Here is a 24,045-nt window from a genome sequence, read left to right on the forward strand (position 1 = left end):
CAGTCATTGAATGAGCTGAATGAGCATGCTCTTCTCTGGCAGGTCTGCTGTGGCTCAGGAGTGGGAGGCCTGTCTTGGCCCCGAGAATGGGGCATGGCTATCTTCAGAGGTTCACTATTGTCCCTGCATGGGGCTCCTTGTCTTCAGTGTATAGACTTTGAAGACCATGGCTGAGCTGAAGTGTCTCTCCTAATTGTGAGAAGTAGATACCAGTGACTGCCCATGTCCTGTATGTGACTTAGGGTGCTGTGCCCGTGTCCACTAAACTGACTAGCCTGTGCCTGGAAGGCCAGGCTGCTGCCCCGTCCTACAGGATGCCACAGCGTGGCTCACATGGGGGTTTCCAGTAGGGTTCATTGGGGTTTATCCATGCAGTGAGAGACACCATTACATTGGAAGGGCTTCTCTCGTTGGGGACTGCCGCTGTGGCCCTGATGTGTGCTAGGGAGCAGCTTGTGCTCCAGGCGCCCCCAGCAAGCCCTCCTTCAGGGAGACAAGGTCAGCCTTCTGTTCAGGAGATGTCTTCCACAGCTGAGAAAATTTCTCTCCATTTTCCAGTGACATCAGCCCATAAACTTCCTGGCTGTCTCTCACAGAGCTTTCCTGAGGTGAAAGTGTGAGGTGTTTTGTTTGTCTTTAACATGGAGGTTCTCCTTGGTTTGGCCAAGGACAAGTTCTTAGGAGGCCCAGTGGGGCTACCATTGGCCCGGGTTCCCCTCTGCACCTTCAGGTTATCCCTGAGATCCCTCTAACCTTGACATTCTTGTTCATTTTAAGTCTCCTGTCTGACTTCATTTTGTGATGGCAGGACTCTCATACTGATCATGGCAGATTTCTTCAGGCTATGTCCTGATTTCAGATTTAGTAACTATTAGAGCAGTGGTCTGGTGATTGGCAAGAGTAACTAATTGGATTGGTATAGATGCTTATTTCATGGATTTGGACCTGCCCTTGCTATTGCGGCAAAGAGAAAGTTCTTGAAACACTGAAACCCGCAAAGCTGAATTGATTTCACAAGGGAGTGGTCATTTTGGTGGGAATCTACTTTGTTCTCTTAACTCCCAGGTTGCTCCCCTCTCAGCCCATCTTTTCATGTATCTGAAGATGGAATATGCAAGATTGACTCCTGCCTTCTTCCCCCAGGTCAAGCACAGCACCAGATGGGCGCTCCTGTGTCCCACTGCAGGAAGGTCATTCTGACCTTGACTTAGCTGAAAGCCCCTTACCCCAGGTAGAGCATTCCACTCTGGGCCTGACCAAGGACACCACCCTTGGCCTCCAAGAGACCGTAGCTCATTTTTTATCCTCTGCTTCCTTGTTCAGACCTTATATGGGCTGAGAATGTGGCTCAGTGGTAGAGTGCTTGCCTAAGCATGCATGAAGCCCTGGGTTTGATTCCTCAGTACCACATAAATGGAAAAAACCAGAAGTGATGCTATGGCTCATGTGGTAGAGCACTAGCCTTGAGCAAAAGAAGCTCAGGGACAGTGCCCAGGCCTGAGTTCATGCCCCAGGACTGGTCAAAAAAAAAATATATATATATATAACCCACCCCAAAATCCAGTCCTTCACACACCCTCCAAACCCATGGGAAGGTCTGTGCCCCTCTCTGTCAAAAAAAAAAAAATCCTCACCTGTTGACAATCGAGTCCAGTCTGTTCCTTTTCCATTTTCCATTTTCCTAGCACATTATGCTTTAACTTAGCACTTCAGGTTTGTGTAAATTTAGCATCCTGCTTAGTAAACTTTCTCTTCTTCCTCTGTCCTTCATCCTCTTTGTTTCTGCGCCAACATGCTGTTCTGAGGTTATATGTTTGGATGATGGTAAAAGCTAAGGCCACGTGGCAGCACTCATAAGATAGACAGATTCAAGTTAGAGTAGTAGGCTCCTAATATCCCTAATGGACAGGCCATCATATCACTCTGGTCTCTTCAGCTTGTTTCATATAGTCTTGATAAAGGTTGTTGTCAATAGGACTCCAGGCGGCAGCAGTGAACAGTTTATAGGATGGATCTCAGCTATATACTCCAGCATCTCAAATGAGCAAATATTGTGAACCATGACAAGTGTGAAGAAATCCAGGAGCCAGGACCTTGAATAGGTATGTATCAAACCATGTTCTTTCTAACAGTTGGCTCTCTGGGGTCCTTTTGTTCTCCCCAGTTAGAAATCACAAGTAAGAGAAAAGAAGCTCTTCTGTCCATAGCCCTTGAGTGCTCAATGCTAGACTGGCAGATCCAAATGCTCCAAGAGGTTGGGGCCTGTTCCTCCAAGACTTAGTAGCCAGAGACTTACGGCACTCAGGTTGGAGGCTTGCTGCTCTGGCTTTGGGTGGCACCAGCACTTGAAGTTATTGTAATCCTTGACTAGCAGCAGTAGCAGACAGCACCAGCTCAGCCCTCAGGTGTGGCATCCTTGCTCCTACAGCACTATGTTACAGTTATTGGGCCCAAGGTAGGGTCACTTGGCCCTAGGATGTTGGACCCTTGACTCTTTTTGTGTGTGTGTTTGCCAGACCTGGGGCTTAAACTTAAGGCTTGGAGCTGTCCCTGAGCATTTTTGCTCAATGCTAGTACCATACTTCTTGAGTCGTCGCTCCACTTCTGGCTTTGAATCATAATTCTCAATTCTCCTGAGTAGCTAGGAATACAGTCATGAACCACCAGTATCTGACTGGACCCTTGAAACTAGGCTTGGCAGCTCCCTAGAACTCTTCAAGTGACCACCACTATAGTTTGTTGTCTTCAGCCAGTGTTTTGTTGTTTCTCTACTTTTGTTCCTCACCCCGTTCACTTTCTGTAACTCTTCACTGCCCTTTCACCACCACCACTGTTGCCTTTGCTGCTGCTTCAGCTGTCTCCTCTGGTTACCACTTTAGCCCTCTCTACTAACGATAAACATCAAAAGTAGGCAAGAAAGGCCTGTTAAGGACCCAGTGGTATAACACCAGAGAGCACACAGGAGCGTGTCTCCCAAGTGTTTGTATATCTAGAAGAAAGTGAGTGGTTGAGGTAAAGATGTTTACACCAATCTTAGCACAGTCCTTCATGCAAATGAAGGATTGTTTGCTCCAACTGCAGACCTTCTACTGGACCATGGGGGGAAGTGTTTTTCCCTCTGGCCTGGGTGAAAATGAGTGCTAGAGTTCACTGACGCTTCTGATGGCAAAGTCCATTGTAAGCAGTTTGAAACAGTTGTACTTCTGGAATCAGAGTTGTGTTTTGGCAGCAAGCACTTGTATAGCTTGTTCAGGGTGTTGGTTGAAAGTTTAAAGTAGCAGGGTTGTCATGATGACTGGCTGGCTGATAAAGCAGGGTTATTTGGCTGGCAGTTTACTACTCAAGGTAACATCAGGGTCTAAAATCTGTTAGGCACAAATCATTGTGCCCCTACATCTTAACTTATTTAAAGGAAAAATAAACATGAAAAGAAGTGCCTAAAGAGGGCCTATCACTGGGAATGATAGAGCTTTAACAGTGCCTAACAGTTCTTACTCTTAGCTCTCTACTCTTGGGAGGACTGGGTATTTTTTCTTTTTTCTTTCTTTTTTTTTTTTTTTTGGCCAGTCTTGGGGCTTGAACTCAGGGCCTGGGCACTGTCCCTGAGCTGCTTTTGGTCAAGGCTAGCAGTAGGGAATGTAGTGGGGAAACTGAGTCACAGCCATCCCTGTACCTGGCCAGATGCTGTGGCTGGTGGTTTCACAGACATCGTGAAGCCTAGCCCTAGCGCTCTACCACTTGAGCCACAGCACCACTTCCGGCTTTTTTCTGTGCGTATGGTGCTGAGGAATGGTTTGATGCATGCTAGCAAGCAAGCACCCTACCACCCAGCCACATTCCCGGCCCCTCTTGTGGCTCTCTGTATTGTTTTTGTCCTGTTCTCTTGGTATTTCTACTATGATGCAGAGAGGCTCTTTTCTGGTCTGTTTGAGATTCACAGGGCCTCTTATCTTGATGTCCGTAAGCTTTCCCTAGACTTGGGACATTTTCTGCTGTTATTTTACTGAAAAAATTGTCTTTGCCTTACCAAAAATATATAAATTTGGTTTCGTGATCTTGTCCTAGAAATCATAAATATTGAGGTCATAATTTCTGTTTTTCTTATTGCCTAAGTATAATAACTTATTGAATTTGTCTTTAAGCCGTGATATGTTTTTCTCTGGTAGATTCAGTGTTTTAGCGATGCCTTCCCCTGAAATTTTATTCAGTTTTATCATTTGTGTTTTATTGAGACTTTCATTTCCAAGATTGTTTTTTTTTCCAGAATCTATCTCTCTCTGTTAAAACTTCTCATGTACACCTTATATTGTTTTCTTTATTTCACTCAGCTGTTTATCCCCTTTGAAGTGACTGGTTATTTTTTAAATTCCTTTTGAGTGTTTTTGTCCAGCATTTCATCTATTTTGTGATTTTGTTGTTGAAGAGTTTCGAAGTTTTAGAATAGTCAAGTTACTTGTTGTTTTTTTTAAATTTTCAGCAGTACATCTTTTGTTTCTTGGTTGCATTTGCACATGTTGGGATAGATATCTGCTCCATTTTGAAAGTACCTTTTTCCGGTGAGCTCCCTCCCTGTCAGTTAGTTTTTATCACTGTGACAAATATGGTTTCCAAGGCTTCATTCCACAGTCACTGCCACCATGTTTCTTTGCAGTGGTGAGGCAGACGGGAGATGTGGCAGAGAAAAGCTGTCCTCATGGCAGCCAAGAATCAGAGCATCTGGATGGGAACCCTATCTTGTTGAACAGTTTCCAAGTATATTCTCCCATTCTGTAGGCTGTCACTGTTGTTGGTTATTTTCTTTGCTGTGGGGAAATTCTGACATGTCCTCTGAAGGTTTACTCACCTGCTTTAGACTTGTTTGCTAGATGGTGAGTATTAGGGAAGTGACGGATCCCATAGGCTCTGACTTAGTCACTGAATTTATCTCTTATGATGCATCCACTATGCATACCAAAGTCATCATTAGGAATGTGGCCTGGTTGGAGGAGCTGGGTCATGGGGAGGACACCTTTCAAAGGTATCTTGTCCCTGTTCTCTTCTTGCCACTCTCAGTTGGCTTCTTGCTTAGCTTCGCTACTTCCTCTCGGCCATGATGTTCTGTCTGACCACAGACTCACACTGATGTAATCTGAGCCCTCTGAAGCCCTGAACCAAGACACTGCAGGTACTTGTCATAGCGAAGAAAATACCTTTATTAATGCATATCTGAAAGTTAGTTTCCTTGTCTTGAAGTATTGGCTTTTTTTTTTTCCTTACAGTAATTTCTTAGCTTCAAGCCTTACATTTAGGTCCTTGAAATTTTGGCTCTGTTTTTGTTGCTTTTAAAGAGGTTGTCTGTTCTCTACTGTATGTTTTTTGTACCTTTGTTGAGAATTAGTTTGTATATGGAAGCATATTTAGGTTCCATTGTTCTGAGTTGGTTTTTATGCCAGCAATATGCTGTTTTGATTACTATGTATTATGCTTTGAAGTCAATTACAGCAATTCCTCCATCTGTTTTGTTTTGTTGTGGGCCACTTTGGCTATTCTATTGATCTTTTGTGATTTCATAGGAGTTTTACGTTTTTCTATTTATGTGAAGACTATCATTGTCGTTTTGATGGAGTTTGTGTTGAATTCACAAATCACTGTGGATCCTTCAAGTATTTTATCAATATTCTTCTAATCTATGAACACAACATATTGTTTTCCCCTCCTCTATATATGTATGTGTGTGTGTGTGTGCGTGTGTGTGTGTGTGTGTGTGTGTAAATATTATTTATTTTATTTTTATTTTTTTTGTCAGTCATGGGGCTTGAACTTTGGGCCTGGGCGCTGTCCCGCAGCTCTTCAGCTCAAGGCAAGTGCTCTACTACCACTTGAACCACAGCTCCACTTCCAGTTTTTTGGTGGTTCATTGGAGATAGGGGTCTTACGGACTTTTCTGCCCGGGCTGGCTTTGAACCATGATCCTCAGATCCCAGCCTCCTGAGTTGCTAGGATTACAGGCGTGAGCCACCAACACCTGGCTTTTATAATTTCTTTAATCAATGTCCCGTTGTCATTATAAAAATACTGTCTTACTATTTTGTCACTTATGCTTGATGTCTTTTCCAGCAATCTGTTTATTTGTATGCTAATTTTGTATTTCAAAACCGTTGCTGAATTTGTGTATTATTTCTAACTTGTGTGCGCACATGCGTGTGTGCGTCTATGTCTGTTAGCAGCCCAGCCACTCAGGGCTCCTCTGACTGGGGACTGCAGTCTGTGGATATGCCTCTTTTTGATCTAGGTTCCATTTCTATGTACACAGTCCTTTGTACCCAGGTTCCATTTCTATGATTATCTTGAAAACTCTTTCTTCACAGAGTGGCTCAATGAGAGACTTTATGGGCTTCTCTTTCATCATATTCCTCATGAGTCAGTGCCTGTACCAGCATTGCCTCTTTTTAAGCTAGGATGACAGGCATGAGCGACCGTCGACCGGCTCAGCATTGCCTCTTGTGTACTTGCTGCCCAGCATACCATTTGTGCATCAGGGGCTTGCAGACCTGTTAGCTGACCCAGGAACATTCCTGAACATTCCCTGAACTATTTTGTGAAATGCTCACACTTCTTAATGTTTGAGGGACCCTATTAGAAATTTGTTCTCCCAGTGTTAAAAATGAATTAACAGCGAGGTGTCAGTGGCTCACACCTGTAATCCCAACTCCTTAAAAGGCTAAGAGCTGAAGATAACAGTTCCAAGCCAGCCCAAGTAGGAAAGTCCATGAGTTGAGTGTAGAGCTGTGGCTCAAGTGGTAGAGCACCAGTGTTAAGTGAAAAAAACTGAAGGACGGTGCCTAGGCTCTGAGTTCAATACTGACACACATGCACACATATGGTAAATTCACTTCTTCATAAAATTGTGTTCATGTGACAGAGACAGAGTATAACTTGGTATGGGTGAGTGGGAATAGGGGCATCACAGCCATAAGGTCGCGTTTGTGGGGTCTGTGGCTAAGCTATCAGTCTTGCCAAAGAAAGCAGGCCTAGGATTTGGGGCGTGGCATCCAGTGGTTGCTCTCCTCCAGGCATGTCTAGGGAGCACAGCAGGGGTGGAGAGCTTCATATTGGGACCGAGGATCTAGGCACAGGTCTAGGACTTGAGTGGGGGCGTTGTCTTGGTTCTGATCTCAACTCTCTACCCTATCCTTGCACCCTTCACTTTCTGACTGGGGGCTTGGTTTCATCCTGAGGCTACCAAGAAGTGCCAAGAGCAGCTTCAAGACTAACCTTCCTCCAGTTTGCTTTCCTACTGTATCTCTAGACATTTTAGTTTTGTCCTATCTGCTAACTGTCTGTCTTCCACAGAAGTAAACACTGTGGTCTCAGCCCAGCCCACTTAGGGACAGATGAGCAGCGATATCTGTGTCCACTCCTGGCCCTGCTCCTACTACTTGGACTTTGAGAAGCGATGGGTCCCTGGGAAACTGTCCCTGACACCACGCTCATTGAAGTTCAGCACAGACGGAACTGGAGAAGCCCTCCTTGGCTTACCCCTCTCCAGCATCACAGAGATCAGAAAGGAAGCATCACACTTTGTTTTCAGTGCTGTCACTATCCTCGAGGAGGGCCACCGGAAGCACTGGTTCAGCTCCCTGCGACCCAGTCGCAATGTTGTCTTCAATGTCATTGAGCACTTCTGGAGGGAGCTGCTGCTGTCCCAGCCTGGTGCTGGTGCTGATGCAAACACCTCCCCCAAGACCAGGGGGCAGGAGCTGACGGCTCTGATGGCAGGCTCCCAGAGGCGTCTAGAAGACACGGCAAAGGTACTGAACCACCAGGGTGAGCAGCTGGACAGTGTCATGAGAGGCCTAGAGAAGATGGAGTCAGACCTAGATGTGGCTGATCGGTGAGTGACCCTGGAGGCCTTCTCTGTCTCATCCCCAGCTGGCAGACCTGGTGAAGTGCAGTGCTGTAATTAGCACACATCCGGGCAGGGCTGCGCATCTCCTGTGGATGCCACGTGGGCAACATCTCAGAGAGCCATCCTTGTCATCAACACTGAGTCCCATAAGTTCACAGAATGCTGGGACTCCACTGACATCTGGCTTCTGTTTAGTCATTAGGTTGCATCCTCAAGTCTTAGATCACAGAAGCGAAGTCTTGCCCTCTCTTGTAATGATCTATGTTTTGATGTGTTTTTTGTTGTTGTTGTTGGTGGTGGTGGTGGTGGTGGTCATGGTCATGAGGCCTGAACTCTGGGCCTAGGCGCTGTCCCTCAGCTCTTCAGCTCAAGGCTAGCACTCTACCACTTGAGCCACAGCGCCACTTCTGACTTTTTCTGCCTATGTGGTGCTGAGGAATCGAACCCAGGGCCTCATGCATGCAAGGCAAGCGCTCTACCACTGAGCCACCTTCCCAGCTCTGCTTTGTTTTTTTTTGTTGTTGTTGTTGTTTTAATGCATTTCAGCTGTGATTTGAGCTTACAGAGTTTGTCTCTCAGACTGGAAATTTTTCTTGTATTATTTCTTTCCCTGATTAAAAAAAAAAAATATATATATATATATGGTCTTTGTAGAACTTTTTTTTTTGTCAAACTTTACATATTTTTTCTTCATTTTGCTATGGGTCTTTGTTTTTCTTATAGTCTATATTTCTTGAGTTTTTCTTCCTTCCTTTGGTTATATTTTAATTCTCAAGAATTCCTTTTTGTTCTGCAAATGTTTTGAGTTCTGCTGGTTAACCGGTGCGTCTGGGCAGGTGTTCTCACTCTGAGCCCTAGGTTTCCCTCATCAGAGAGGCAACGGCCTGCCTTTCCTGCCTCATTAGTCATTGCTGATAAAGCTTGGTTGTAAAATCATGATATGCTTAACAGAGGTCTTCTAAAACCAATTGATTCAATTGTCTTTAAAGCTAGTTGTGTTTTCTTTGCGTTTTTAGGTTATTGACAGAACTGGAGTCCCCTTCCTGGTGGCCCTTCAGCTCCAAGCTTTGGAAGACACCAGCAGAAGCAAAGCCCAAGGAGGGCACCTCCATAGCTGGTTGTGAGCCTTTTGGAAAGGAAGGGGTTGTGATCAGAATCCCTGCCGTTATTTCCCAAAGAACAGAATCTCACATGAAACCAGGAAGGCTTACGCTCTTGGTTTCTGGCTTGGAAATCCATGATTCCAGCTCTCTGCTTCTACACAGGTTCGAGAGGGAAGATGTAGATGACATTAAGGTCCACTCACCTTATGAAGTCAGCATACGCCAGCGGTTTATTGGGAAGCCAGATGTGACTTATCGAGTGATATCTGCCAAGATGCCAGAGGTCATTCCCATTTTAGAAGTACAGTTCAGCAAGAAGGTTGAGCTTCTGGAAGACGCCTTCGCGCTTAGAAGCACAGGAGCCGCCGCCACTGCTGCAGAGAGGAGTTGCTCTGTCTGGCGTGCAGGTGAGCAGCCAGCTGGGCAGTGTCTAGACCAACTTCTCAGACTAGAGCCACTTTCAGTGTTCCTGTGGTGCTCCCACGCAGCCTGTGTGCTCACACGTGACAGCCATCCTCCATCTCGACATGCATGAGTCTCAGACTGCCGAGTTGATGAATAAGTTCATTTCAGAATAGGTCAGTGCTTCAGTTTGGATGTTCAGTGCCCTCCAAAGGCCATGTGTTCAAGGCTTGGGAGGTGAGAAGCCTTCAGCAGGAGGGCCGAGCAAGGTCCGTAGGTCGCCGGAGGCAGGCATGTGAAGGAGATTGGGGGGCCGGGCTCCCGCCGCGCCCTCCCTTCCTGGCTAGTGATAAGGTGCACTGTGAGTTAGACATGGTGGCAATGTTCATAATCTCAGAGGTCAGGAAGTGAAAGCAGGAGAATTTCACATTAGAGGTCAGCCTGGACTACATTGTGAGACTTTATCTCAAAAAAAAAAAAAATGGTGATCAGTTTTGCTCCTCCCTGTGCTCCTATCATGGTAGAAGTTGACTCTTAGCTTACTGTTTTGGAGGTGTAGAATCCGAGGTTATTTAGTTCCCTCTGTTTGGCCTCTGGTGAAAGCCTCCTGGCAGGAGGAAGAGGGAGAGATGCCCTGATGACCACCAAGCCAGAGAGAGTCACTGGCCGCTTGGGTCAGTCGTGGGGCTTGAACTCTGGGCCTGGGCGCTGCCACTCACCTCTTCAGCTCAAGTTGAGCGCTCTACCACTTGAGCTACAGCACCACTTCTGGTTTTCTGGTGATTTATTGGAGATAGGAGTCTCTCGGTCATTCCTGCCCAGACTGGCTTTGAACCACGATCCTCAGCTCTCAGCCTCCTGAGTAGCTAGGATTATAGGTGTGAGCCACCGGCGCCCGACCACCACTTCCGCCACTTTGGTATTGTATATCTGTTTGATCTCTTGAGAATTAACTAGAATCCTATAGAAATGGCTTAAATCCCTTCAGAGAGCAGTGCCCCAGCGACTTAATAAGTACCTCTCACTAGGCTCCTCTTAAAGATCTCAGAGCCTCCTGACTTTATTGCACTGGGGACCAAACTGACAGTATAAGCCCTAGAGGGTCGCAAACCAGATGTGAACAATAGCACGACTTCAGTAAGTTTTTCAGAACAGAAGGGAGCTCCAAGTCCACTGTCAGGGTGTCTGTCTTCAGATCTCACTTGACATGACCCTCTCTTTGGTGTGTCTCTCGTCCCTCTCCCTTACTAGCTTTTCCAATTCCTTTAACATTGAATTGAGGTCTTTCCAGAGCACAGTGCTTATGTCTGTTTGGGTGTCTGCATCTTTGAGAATTCAGCAGACAGTGGTGAGTTTTCAGGATTCAGGTGTTCCACATTGGGGCCACGTGGAACATAACAGTGACCAGACCAACCCCAGGTTCCAGCATGGGGACATCTGTGTACTTCTGAGCTGCGCCAGGATCCAGATGAGGAAAGGGGCTTGAGACATGTAACAAATGAGATGCTGTGGCTGCGTGTAAGTATGAGAAAGCAAGAAACCACTGTCTCATCCAAGATTGAGGAGAGGCAGGAAGTATGGGACTCTTTTGAAGGAGGACAGGACGTCTGGACATTTGGTGGTTGTCCCAGTGCAGAGGAGGACTGAGGACATGGTGCAGGTTTATGTGACTTTAAGGAAGAGGCATGTTATGCCTGGGGGAGGGAATTCCAGGAATTTCTAGACTTTATCCCACAGGTAAAATTCCGAAGTTGTGTAGGAACAGGTTTGTTGGATAGAAGACATCTCAGGGCCTGTGTGGTCAGAATTCCACTGCTGTTTAGGCTCAGGCTAACTGTGGCTTACAGTTGATTTCATTTTCTTCAGGGAGGCTTGAGGTGTTTCAAGACCCCAATTCTGTTCAGACCTGCCTCTCCGTTGACGCAGGCTCCTTCATTTCAGGTCCCTAGTTAGCCTTGGGGGTGTTTCTGTAGTCGGGATTTGACCAGATTACTGGGATCTCTCTCTGGTGAAGGAGCACAGAAAAGCCATCATCACAAGGACCCTGTGTGAGATGTGTAGAATTCCTGCAGAATGGCATGGGTTTTCATCTGTTATTCTTGATCTCCTGTGAGGACTCCCTGTTGTGTGTTTGTGCTCAGCAGGAAATACCATTCTCTCTCAAGCTGGTGAGTGTAGCCCACAGCTTGTGGACTTGGGGTCCCAAGATAGAGTTCCCTGACTATCTGCAGGAGGCTGGCGAATACTGAGCCTTGGTGAGAAAGGCAGGCTCTGTTTCTGGAAACTAAGACGTGTTCAGTGACCAGAGCTAGCACCTTGTTCCCACTTTCCCGTGCTGTGGTGTGTTGCCAGCTGGTTTTATTGCTGGGAGTTGGAAACTCGCTGTCCCAGGATGCATTCCCTCCTGGAGATGTACTGTGTACGAATGGCCACAGGGTGGCAGCCAAGCAGCGTTCCAGGCACCGGCTGCTCTACCGAGGCCCTCTGAAGGCTTCCCCTGGAACCGGGCGAGTGGGACACGTGGGCGGTAACCCCTCAGAAACACAATTGCAGATGTTTCTCTGTACTGCATCCTTACTATCTGGAGTTTAGGACAGTTTCAGATTTGCAGGAAACATCTGAAGACAATGCAGGCCTTTTATCCCCTGTCAGATTGTGGAATATTTGCACATAGCCAGTGAGGATAGGATCCAAGTCTAAACATGAAACTCACCTTTCATGTCCACCTATGCACATAGCCTGAGGGTAATTTTATACAATGTTTTAAAAATTGCATATGACACAGCTGCACAGCCTGGAATCTTCCGCTTGTGGCATCATGTTTGTGCTCAGAGTGTTTCAGGGTGTGGAGCATTTTAGATTCTGGATTATCAGGTTGGGGATGTTCAGTCTTAACCTGTACAGAGTCCTGTATTTTTCCCTTCCCTCCCACCCCCCCCTCACATCTGCCCTTTGGCTGACACCTGAGGTTAGGATTCTGTGTTGTCCTGGCTAGGGAGCAGCCGTATGTGTTACCGACAGAGCCTGTCTCACACCCTGTCTCCACCTGATCTCCTGGCCCAGACCCTGGGGGCCTGTGATCCTCCAGCCCTGGCTCCCTGACTGACAATGCTTCACACATTCCCCACAGGGCCCTAGACAACCTGTAGGAGGGCTGGGGGACTCATGCGAGGACCATGTGGTGAGGTGCCCTCTCATATCCATGGCTGAGCACAGACTTCATTTTCTTTTCTTTCTTTGCTTTTCTTTTCTTTTTTTGGCCAGTCATGGGGCTTGAACTCTGGGCCTGGGCGCTGTCCCTCAGCTCTTCAGCCTAAGGCTAGCGCTCTACCACTTGAGCCACAGCGCCACTTCCGGTTTTCTAGTGGTTAACAAGGAGATAAGAGTCTCACAGACTTTCCTGCCCAAGCTGGCTTTGAACCGATACTCAGATCTCAGCCTCCTAAGTAGCTAGGATTACAGGTGTGAGCCACCGGTGCCCTGCAACAGACACCATTTTCTACAGATGGTTTGTCTGCTGATTTTGTGAACTGCTGGTTGCGTCACCTGCTCTCAGAGAGACTGCTTGAGCCGGGTGGAGGACCCTCCAGGCACCTCATGCCTAGTCCCTCAGAGCTTCCCAGCACCAGGCAGGCCGGGCCACTGGCACAGTGGATGAGTTGTCTCCGTGCTGGTTCCAGGCCATCTTTTGAATCGCCAGAGTGAGGTTGAAGAGTTGGGAAGTCCTTACGGGTCTCAAGATGATGTACATACTTCACTATGCAAGACTGAGTTGAGTTGGGAGGGGGGATCTTACTGTGTGCATGACTAAGCTTGGGGGAGGAGTGGGTGGTGGGGGAGTGACCAAGGGTCCAGCAGTGTGTTATGTGACAGCTTCGAGAACTCCAGGAGAGACCCTGTGGGGAGGCGTGCGGTGTGCGGTGTGCGGTGTATGATGGAGGTCCTGGGTGGCCAGGAGCTCACTCTAGAGGCCTCTGGGCCAGATTGTGCCATGTACTGCCTTTTCTGTGGGAACGCTCTGTGTCTGTAAAACCACACCTGCTGCTGTCCGCTTCTGTCCAGCCCCTCGCTCTGTCCTTCCCATGTGGGCATATACACTTGGTCTTTCTTACTACTGGGCATCCTCCGAGCCAGGGTGCCCCAGCTAGAGGGAGCCTTGCTCCGAGTACACGTGAGATGCCTAAGGTGAGAGGTCTGCCCGGCAGGTGTGGCCCCCGCTCAGCACTGTGTGTCTCCTCTGCAGGGCAGGACCTCCCACTCAGGGGCCGAGGGGCGTCCTGTGGAGGTCCTCTTCCAGAGCCAGTTTGTGTCCCCTCTGCCAGCAGGACCTGACCCAGGGTCCTCTCCCTGACTCTTTATTTCTGGAAGGTGCTGTCTCATTCCCTCAGCAGGAGCTGTTCTTGTTGCTTTGAGTTTGGTAGTGACTGGAGAGAGAGAAACAATCCTCCATAGAACCATGGTAATTCTTCTCAGATGTTTTAAGACATAGACTGACGGAGTCAGCAACCAGCCCTGGAGGTGGAGGAGCCCTGCGGCTTAGCTGTGTCCCAGCTGACCCTGCAGGTTGTGGCAGACATCTGACTCCATGTGTCTGTGGGTAATTAGTAACATCCGGGAAGAAAAGCCCTACTTCAACTTTCTGCTTTTTGAAGCAAAGTCCCAGTTGTTAAAATTGAGTCAGACAGGGTCTTTGCTACAGCTTCAGGTGTGAAAAGGAAGACCCAGCTCTACTCCATAGATCCCATGCTCTACCTAGGCATCCCCACAGGAGGCGCTGAGAATGCTTCAGGACCACTGCAGGTATGTGCAGGTAGGTGGGTCATGGAGAGCGTGTGGCTAACTACACAGGCCAGGTCAAGAGGTTGCTCCTGTCCCTAAGCAGGTCTACAAGGGACAAAGAAAGGGGCCAGGTTAAATATAGTAGTGGGTCCTCTGGGTGTGGTCTGAGGAGATCGCCCCTTGCCCTCTTGACCCCTGAGGCTGGAATCCTCTTGCCTGTTTTGCTGGTTGTGTCCACTGCTGACCAAAGTGCTATTACAGCCAGGAGTGGGCGGTCTCATGAGCAGACAGACAGACTGATGAGCTCTGAAGACTGCAGGAGTGGGAGCTTTGCGTACAGCTGTGTCTCCACCATTAGCATGGGCAGACACAGGTTGTGAAGTAAATTTGGCTTCCTGCAACTAGATATGTTTTTAAGAATGGAATAAGGAGTTGGAGTTGTAGCCAGTTGGTAGAGCACTAGCCAGTGAGTGAAAGTCAGGTACTTGAGTTTGAGTCCTGATAATGGACCTACAAAAAAAGAAAAGAATGGAATGGAATAAGAAGGCAGCCATCCCAAGGGTACATCCTAAGTTCATGCTGTTGTGTGTGATTGGGTCCAGATGCTGGGCTGTGTGGGGTGGGGTCAAGTTGATGGGGCCTGCTTCCCAAGTGGCTCCCACCAGCCTTGGCGCATCTACCCCGCCCGCCCGCCCGCCCGCCCTGCCCCACCTTTATTCCTCCTGGGTGGGTGAGGTCACTTCCCTGCTCAGCCTCCCACTTGGGAAGTTACCTTGTAAAGATTACTGGGAGAACCTAGCACCATTGGCTCACTCCTCTAATCCTAGCTACTCAGGAGGCTAAGATCTGAGGGTCATGGTTCAAACCAACCTGAGCAGGAAAGTCTGTGAGACTCTTATCCCCAGCTAACCACCAAACAGCCAGAAGTGGAGCTATGGCTCAAGTGGTAGAGCACTAGCCTTGAGCAAAATTAACTCGGGGACAACACGCAGGCCAAGTTCAAGCCCAGGCCCAGCACCAATATATATAAGATGGTCAGACTAGAAGTAAGTGTGTGTGTGTGTGTGTGTGTGTGTGTGTGTGTGTGTGTGTGTGTGTGTGTGTGTGTGTGTGTGTGTGTGTGTGTGTGTGTGTGTGTGTGTGTGTGTGTGTGTGTGTGTGTGTGTGTGATTTTTCCTAAGGAGGAATGGAGTACCTGGCTGTCATATCGTGAGGGCCTACCTATTTAGTTCCTGGTCTTCAGGTTCTGAGCCTTCCTCCCTACTCCCCCTCTACCTCTACACACAAGTGTGCTTCGTTTTCCTGTTCTTACGTGTTTAGCATTGGCCTTTAAGCTGCTGTATCATCCAGCTGTGAGGCAACCATATAGGATACCTGCTGGCTGCCCGGAGATGTGCGTTATCAACCCAGTACCCTTTCTCTTTCTTCCTAGTCTAATATATGCCCTTGGCTGTTGCTCTGTATCTGAGGTGGCCTGTGTTACAGAGAAGAGCAAAGATCAGACTTTAATTGCAGCCCTTATCTGAGCTAGGAAGTGCTGGAGTTGCAGTTGGACTGGCTCTAATTAAAGAACAGGTGGTCCCCTGTGGCAGCCACAGGGGCCATGCTGAATGGCTCCCCTTCACCGTTCAGTCAGCTGCTCGGCATTGGGTGTGAGATGTGTGCATACACAGCATGCAGGTGTTCAGGGAACCTGGTGGCTCGTGTACATTCCCAAGCCATGGAGCTGCCCGCTGCCCCGAGCCCTGTCTAAGCACAGAGCGGCTCTGACTCACCCCACCTCGGGGCAGCTGTACACACCACTCTGCTTGGCTTCGTTCTTCGGCCATTTCCTGTGCTCTCTGGAACCACAGTGTTCTGTGGAATAGCTCAGCTGTCCCCACAGTTTCCTGGTGATGTTTCTTACGTACATTTCACCAGGGTTCAACGGTTCTTGTGTTTTATATTCACCATGTTTGGTTTTTTTCTTTAAAAAAAAAAAAAAAAAGCTCCCAACCACTCTTGACTAAAAGAGCTTTACTTTGGAGAGATAATTACAGAACTAGCCACTAGGTGTTTATGGTATTGCGAACTTCAATGATGTGGGGCCAAGGCTAGATGAAGTCCCTAGGGTGGGGTATTCAGATTTGTGGGAGCCAGGGACAGAGACCCATAATGAGCACAAGGACACACCCCACCAGACCAAAGTGCTGTGGTGATAAATGTCCCTTTGTGAGGTTCTCAACATTGGTGTGTGGTTTGCACCTTCCGAAAGATGTCACCGCTGACCTCAACTTTCCGTTCCAGCATCCGGGCTGATGGGCTGTTCCATGCACCACGAGCAACCCACAGGAGACCAGGAGGGCGGACCGCTGCAGCTGCAGAGGAGACAGCCCTTCCTTTCTGAGAGGGAAGCCCAGGAGCTGACACAGGTAAAGGATCCTCAGAGCTGCAACGGGCGATGGCAGTGTTCTGTCTTCTCTTCCCTCCCCTGTCTGAAGACAGGCTCTGCTCATTTGTAGGGGCCTCTCTGGAGAGAGCTGCCTGCATCCAGTGGTTTGCTGAGCTCCCTGTAGCTGGAAGAGGACAGGAAGGGCACTGCCCATTCATTCCAAGTCCGTGTTTGTCATGGCATAAGTACGGCACAGCATGCTCGTTTGTTCCTGCACACACAGTTGCCTTGGTAGCTCTTCCACCCATAGTGTATGTTTGTACACCTGTGCTCCTGTTGCATATACTGTCCATGTGTGTGTACTGTACGTGTGTGGTGTGTACTGCGTCTACTGCTCATGTACTGGTATGTGCACTGCAGGGGGGGCGTGTGTGTGTGTGTGTGTGCGTGCCTACATACGCACGTGCGCACATGGGCCACGTGTGCATGTGCAGCCAGGATGCACTGGCACATGCAGTTCCCTCTCATCCTGAGCTTTGGTTTGTAAAGAAGTTCACAACATTTCCCTAGGAAACTGAAATATTTGGTACACACATTTTTAGTTTGTCTTCCTGTGGTATTGCTGGACAATGCAATGTGTTTTCTAGTTTCTGAGTAGCACCTCATCATTGTATCATTTCACTTGCAGATATTTCAGTATGTTTCTTTAACAGATAAGAGCTGTTCATAAGCTGGGCATGGAAGTGTACGTCTGTGATCTCTGAGTCTGTAATTCTAGCACTTGGGAGGCTAGGGTAGGAGAACCATGGCTTAGAGGCCAGCTTGGATTATATAGTGAGATCCTCTCTCAAAAACACCAAGATCAAAGATAAAAGCTGTTAAACAGTCATCTCGATACCATTCTTGCCTTGAAAAAAGAATAGTAATTCCTCCAAATCATGCAGTTTTGAGTCAGCATTTACACTTGCCCAGTTCTGCTATTGAAATGAACACACAGTGGCCTGTCCTGTCCAAGACCTGTGTCCATGCTCAGTACTAGGGGATGTGTAGCAGCTCCATCCCAGACAGCAGATGGACCCTGGTGTCCTATCGGACAAAGTGTGTGAGAGACTGCCCACTGCCACTGGAAAGTGGTTATGAGCAATCTGTTAAGCCTGCTTTTTAAAAACAAATTCTTGTGTGTAGGGGGTACTGGGGCTTGAACTCAGAGCCTCGTGTACTTGCTTGGTTTTTTTCTCAAGGCTGGCACTCTACCATTTGAGGCACACCTCAACTTGCAGCTTTTTACTGGTTATTGGAGATAAGAGTCTGATTTATCTACCTAAACTGGCTTTGTACTGTGATCCTCAGGTCTCAGCCTCCTAAGTAGTTACGACTACAGGTATAAGGCACCACATGTTGATTTACATTTTATGTGTTCACATAGCCATAAACTTCTTTGAGCTCAGCTCTTTCTTTGAGTGAAGAAAGGCCTTTATCTTTTGAATGGCATATTTAAAAATGCATCCACGCCCCTTTTTCCTTGTGATCTAGAAGTCATTTTCAAGCATGATACACACACTTTACTTGCCAGGTGTGATGGCACATTCTACAGGCCACAGACAGTGTACTCAGTGTATTGACTTTCGGGCTCACTGAGTACCATCTTGGGCTGTTCCTGAGCCTTTGTCCGAGAGGCTACAAGAGCACCCGGGTCCTAGGGTAGGTGAGGTTTGAGGGTGCCCCGTACCATGGTGTTAGTGGCTGTGTTCTCTAGTTGTCTTTAGACTGAAGAAGGTGCCACACTCTGGATGAAAAGGTGGGAATGTCATCTGTTAGGTGAACATACTGTTTCCTGGGCCCTTTCCTGTCTCCAGATATCCAGTGGCCAGCCTGTGCCATAGGCTGGCCTGAGATGGGGATGTCAGGGTGCACTCACACAGAGCTGAGGATAGGACTGTCTGTGGCAGGATCCAGCGTCACAGCGGGTACCGTGTGTTGAGCCGCCCAGGCCAGTGGTGTGGACAGTTGTCTGTGATGGGGCTGGCCAGGAGCAGTTGGCGGGACCCGTGGAGAAGGCTGCTGAGCCCTGTCTACTGGTCAGCTTTACACAGAATGTTCCTCGCAAGATTAAAAACACATGTTTCATAGTTAGGAAAGAATTCTTCACTCTGCAGTTGAAGCTCAGCATAAGTAGGAATGAGTTAAATTTTCTGGAGAAAACAAGAATGCACGAGCTCCTCCTCCATCCAGCTGTGGTTTTGGTTGTAGATGCTGTGGAGGCCCTTACGTTGAGACGTGTCCTGATGATTTAAATTGCAGTTGAGGCTGCTGGGGGAGGCGGCCAGGACGGCATGGGGATGGGAGTGGGCTGGGTGGGTGCGTGGTCTGTGGCTGCCGCGGCCGCGTCACTGTGGCCAAGGGAGGAAGATCCCAGGGGCCGCGGGGAGCCCATTCCCTGGTGGATTTGGCAGCGCCCCTCTGCTGGCCACCATGGCTTCTCCTCCCTAGAACTGCGGCTGTGCTCTATCAGATCTGTGGGTGCCACGTTGTCCATACGGGGGTTTGAGGGTTATAACACAAAAAAGGGCAATAGGTTGTGCGCAGCAGGGTGTGGGGGGCCCACGTTGTGTTTCTTCCTCTCCATTTCTTTGTTCTGTCCTGTTTGGAGGTTCTTCATCCCCACTTCCCCTTGCAATGAGAAGCAGCCAGGGGATACCAAGCAGTTGGGTCTGCTGGGTGTTAGCAAGAGGAGGCAGCTGGTCCTAGTGACAGGCTGTGGCGGAGAAAGGGGGCCGCTGTGCCCAGACCCTCGTGTGGTGGCGAGAAGAGTGTGTGGAGGCTCCTCTTGGGACGCACCTGCTGCGCTCGGGGCTCTCGCAAACAGTAAGAACATGGGTGCTGGTGGCTTATGCCTGCAAACCTAGCTGCTTAGGAGGATGAGATCTGACTGGGCAGAAAAGTCTGTGTGACTCTTATCTCCAATTAAAAATTATCTCCAGTAAAAAAGCCACACACACACACACACACACACACACACACACACACACACACACACACACACACACACACACACACACACACACACACACACACACACACACACACACACACACACACACACACACACACACACACACACACACACACACACCACACCCTCCCCCCCCCCATAGAAATGAAAAGGACCAAGTTGATTAACTCAGCTCAACAAAACAGTTATTCCAGTGGGACGCTTCGGTGGTGGGGAGTTGGAATGTGGGGTGGGGGAGTGGTGGCCGCCCAAGGCTCTCAGGCCCTGAGTAGTTGAGAGCCACAAGAGATGCAGGTGCTTCTGTCTTCTTGTTTGCATCTGTGGAGTCCGTGTCACGCTGTGCCAGCTCCAGCGCCACACATGCCCGTCCTCACAGGAAGCTGAACTTAGGGCTATGGAACTGTTTTAAGACATCCTTGTCTTTCCTTCGTCTTTCATCTCCCTGGCCTATCTCAGCACACAGGTTTAAACTTGCTTCAGTCCGTCTGTGTCCTCACTCTGCTAGAAGAGCATCACTTAGTCTCTTCTCTAGCACCTCATCTGCATAATAGGGCCCCAACCAAGAGCCTGAGATGAGCATGAGGACTGATGAATGCTGGCTGTGCATAAACACACACATACACGCAATTGCACATACACAATCCACTTGGAGAAGCCACAAGCTTGTTTGTCCATGTGACTGTTGGTGCAAACCTCAAGAGCTCTGCATGGGCAAGCACTGTGGAAGGAGCACATGACCCCCGTGAACAGGCCTGACAGCCAGACTGCTCACCTGGGGAGTGTCCGCCAGACACAGGGGTCTGAGCCATGGGCTACGGTGTGTGTGTGTCACAGCACGTTTCAGGGTTCTGTTGTCTCTGCTTGGCAGCCTCCTGCTGCCAGAGCTGGCCACTGGCCACTGGCCATCTACTTCCTTATTACAGTGCAGCTAAGACAGATTTTGGGGAGCAGGGGGTTTATAGAGCTGTTTTTCCTTGTAACTTTGATTCCAGTGTAGATGTTAGTGATGCGTTGAAACATCTATCTCACTCACAGATTGTCTGATCCAAAAATATAAAATGTCCCAAGATTTAAATCTTTTTGATCAAAGACATGATACACACTTGATGTCACAACACAGGTGTACTGAGGATACTGCATAAGATCCTTTTGGGCTATGTATGTGTAAGGCGTATAAAAAACAGAAGTAAACTTTGATATTCATTTAGGTTTCATCATGAGATAACACATTATGTGCATGGTAATAGTCCAAACTCTGAAAACCTTGCTCTTGTGCTTGTTTTGGATAAGACTTCATTGTGTAGAAATTCTTTATATCTGTGTGTGTGTGTGTGTGTGTGTGTGTGTGTGTGTGTGTGTGTGTGTGCGTGTGCGTGTGTGCGTGCGTGCGTGTGTACTCGTGTACGCGTGCACGCTTGCATGCCCACCAGTTCTAAGGTTTGAACTTGGGGCCTGGGTACTGTCTCTAAGCTTCTTTGGTTTAAGGCTAGTGCTTTACTACTTGAGCTACAACTCCACTTCCATAAAAATAATAATTATTATTTTTTTTTTTGTCGGCCATGGGGCTTGAACTCTGGGCCTGGGTGCTGTCCCTCAGCTCTTCAGCTCAAGGCAGCACTCTCCTGCTTGAGCCACAGCACCACTTCCGGTTTTCTAGTGGTTTATTGGAGATAAGAGTCACAGACTTTCCTGCCTGGGCTGGCAATGAACCGCGATCCTCAGATCCCAGCCTCCTGAGTAGCTAAGATGACAGGCGTGAGCCACCGGCGCCCAGCTTGCTTGAGATGTTTTTGCCATGTGGATATCCACTTGTCCCTGCCCTGCCTGGTGAACCAGCCATTCCTTCCCCAATTAGGTAGCATTGGTTCCATGTCAGACGCCCAAGAGCTGTAGAAGTATAACTTTATTTCTGGTTTTTCTCTTTTTTCTCTTCTGTTTGCCCAACATCGGTGATACTTTATTATTATAGCTCTATAGCAAGCGTTGAGATTGGGAAGGGTGAGTCTTTCAATCTTACTATTCTGTTTCATAGGGATTTAAGTCTCAGCCTTTCCATTTCATTTATAGAAACTGCAGTTGGAATTTTGATAGTGACTTCACAGATTCGAGATCTCTCTAGGAAGCCACAGCTGAGCTGCCATGAGGTCTCCCAACCCAGGCACATAGGGTGTCCTTGTGTGGGTCTGTCACTTCATTCAACAGTGTTTAGTCATTGTCAGTGTGCACGCTTTTCACCTCCTTGCATAAACTCTGCCTTGTTATTGTTTGGGATGCTATTGTATGTTTTAATTCCTTAACATCCTTTTCTGATTCTTTACTGCTGGTATAGAACCAACTGGTTATTGTCCTGTTAGGCCTGCAACCATACTAAGCTCATGAATCAGCTCTGAACAGATAACATCTTCTGCACACAGAGACTGTTTCACTGTGTCCTTTCTACCATGGTTGCCCTCTCCGTTAACTATAGCTTCCAGGGTGCCAGTACCCTGTGGTAGACATTGGCATCTGCTCCCACCTCTGTCCCGATCTTGGGGAAAACTGTGTTAGTGATCGTTTCTCACGAACACCCTTGGCCATGGTGATGACGTTCCTGGTGTTGCCGGTTTCTGAGAGTTTCATCAAGAGGGGATATGGGCTTTGGTGATGTCTTCTGTGCGCCAGTGGAGTGGCCCTGTGGCTTTCCTCCTGGGGGAGTGATGTGCATCTCTCCCGTTCTCCAAGTCGACCCCCACATTTGAGGGCCAGACCTGAGTGGAAACAGCATGGTTATCACGCTGCGGTTCTTATCTCAAGGAGTTACTGATTTCCTTCCATTGATTGTAGGAGAATGGTGTTTAATTTCTACGTATTTGTGAATGTTATGGATTTCCATATTTCTAACCACATCTTGATTCCACTGTGGTCAAAGAAAATACTTCCTACTATTTCATACTTCCATTGCCTGGCACTGGATATGTGCAGTTCGTGTGTCTGCCTCTGTGTTATGAAATATACATTTGGTCTTAGTCCTATTTCCTGCCATTTCTCTGCAGAAATGTGTCTTCTAATCAGCCATGCCTTCCTAAGGAAGCCTCCATAAAAATCCCAAAGGACATGTTCCTGGAGGACCTGCCTAGGGAAGACGGGCAGGTCTAAGTGCTTGAAAAGCACTTGGGGCCTGGGTGCTGTCTCTGAGATCTTTTGCTCAAGACTATCACTCTACCACTTGAGCCATTTCCTGCTTTTTGCTGGTTAATTAGAGATGTCTCACAGGCTTTCCTGGCCAGGCTGGCTTCAAACTTCAATCTTCAGATCTCAGGCTCCGAATAGCTATGATTACAGGTGTGAGCCATCTTCCCCCACCCTGCTATTAACTTTTAGAAATAAGTGATAAGTGTTACACACTTCTTGATTTAGACTGGGAAGCAGGTTTTGGATTTGTGATGCTGTTGGGTCATATTATACAAACGAGAGAAGATGAAGCCCAAGGAGGCCATTGGTGCTAGGTCTGGACAGCACATGTCTGTCTGTCCATCTTGTGCACAGTGAGAGAAAGCATATCCTGAGATGGGTATGTACCGTGCTACGTCTTAGCCGGATGGCTACTTGCTGCGCTCCCCTTTCCATGTGGCAGAGCCCCTGCTGGGGACTGACCTGAACTAACGAAGCTGTGCCCAGCACCCACGTGTTCCTGAAGGCCGAGTAGACTGTGAAGAGACCGTTCAGTACATCTTCTCTCTGTCAAGGGTACCGCTGACAGACACACAGACACACACACACACACACACACACACTCATATGACCTTTCAAAGTGGTATTTTAAATTCAAATCCCTTCTGTTAAAAAATGAAGATTCCTTTTTCTCTCAAACCCTGGCATCTCATTGTGGCCTGGTAGCAAATCAAGGGAGTGACCAAGCCCAGCCCCAAACGCTCAGCGTCCAGCACCATTTCTCTCTTTGGACCTGGAGTAAGAATAGCCATCTACCAGGGCAACCAGCTGCCAGATGTAGCTCAAGGCACACAGGTCCCCGAAGACCTCCGGGGTCTCTAAGTCCATCAGAAATAGCACAAGCCAGCCCCACCACTCCACAGATGTGGGATTCCCGAGTGGGGAGCCCCGTGCCTACCCTGCTCCCAGCCCCACACCCCTCGGAGCAGGCAGGGTGGTCTGAGAATGCCGCATGTGACAGATTGCAGCTGAGCATGTTCCTGCAGCCCCTGGGGCTTTGCTGTGGCGAAAGCCAACTTCCCTCTCTTGCCTTCCCCACAGCATATTAACGGCCTTGACTGGTAGAGCTATTTGGAGTTGTAGACAGCTTGATTTATCCCAGCTCTGTTCTTAAATGGTCGCTAATTTCTCACTGCAAGAAAATTCACAGTTTCTGGGTGAGTCAGCGTGACAGTTGAGGCTTCCAAGCTAGCGAACAGGGAACTCACTGCAGGCACTTGAGACTCACATGGTCTCACCTGAGCCCTGGGGCGGCGTGACGGCAGCTAGCGGGGGCACA

The 24,045-nt window shown here is 48.3% G+C and overlaps 1 protein-coding gene across 6 annotated transcripts in view; it reads left to right on the top strand.

The window, feature by feature from the left end:
* LOC138810731 (synaptosomal-associated protein 47-like) overlaps nt 1-24,045 on the top strand; it is a 36,216-nt gene that overhangs the window by 6,378 nt on the left and 5,793 nt on the right. For 3 of the 6 annotated variants that reach the window (XM_069997924.1, XM_069997922.1, XM_069997921.1), the window contains exons 2-4: nt 7,333-7,873; nt 8,905-9,398; nt 16,459-16,583. In XM_069997924.1, coding sequence (XP_069854025.1) covers nt 7,374-7,873; nt 8,905-9,398; nt 16,459-16,583 — 1,119 coding nt within the window. In that variant the 5' untranslated portion in view covers nt 7,333-7,373. Of the gene's footprint in view, nt 1-1,557; nt 2,103-7,332; nt 7,874-8,904; nt 9,399-16,458; nt 16,584-24,045 lie in introns of those variants that run through there. The other 3 variants (XM_069997920.1, XM_069997919.1, XM_069997918.1) reach the window with 2 other exon arrangements.

Source organism: Dipodomys merriami, unplaced genomic scaffold (genome assembly GCF_024711535.1).
Source record: "Dipodomys merriami isolate MVZ:Mamm:240054 unplaced genomic scaffold, mDipMer1.0.p SCAF_508, whole genome shotgun sequence".
NCBI classification, from domain to species: Eukaryota; Metazoa; Chordata; class Mammalia; order Rodentia; family Heteromyidae; genus Dipodomys; species Dipodomys merriami.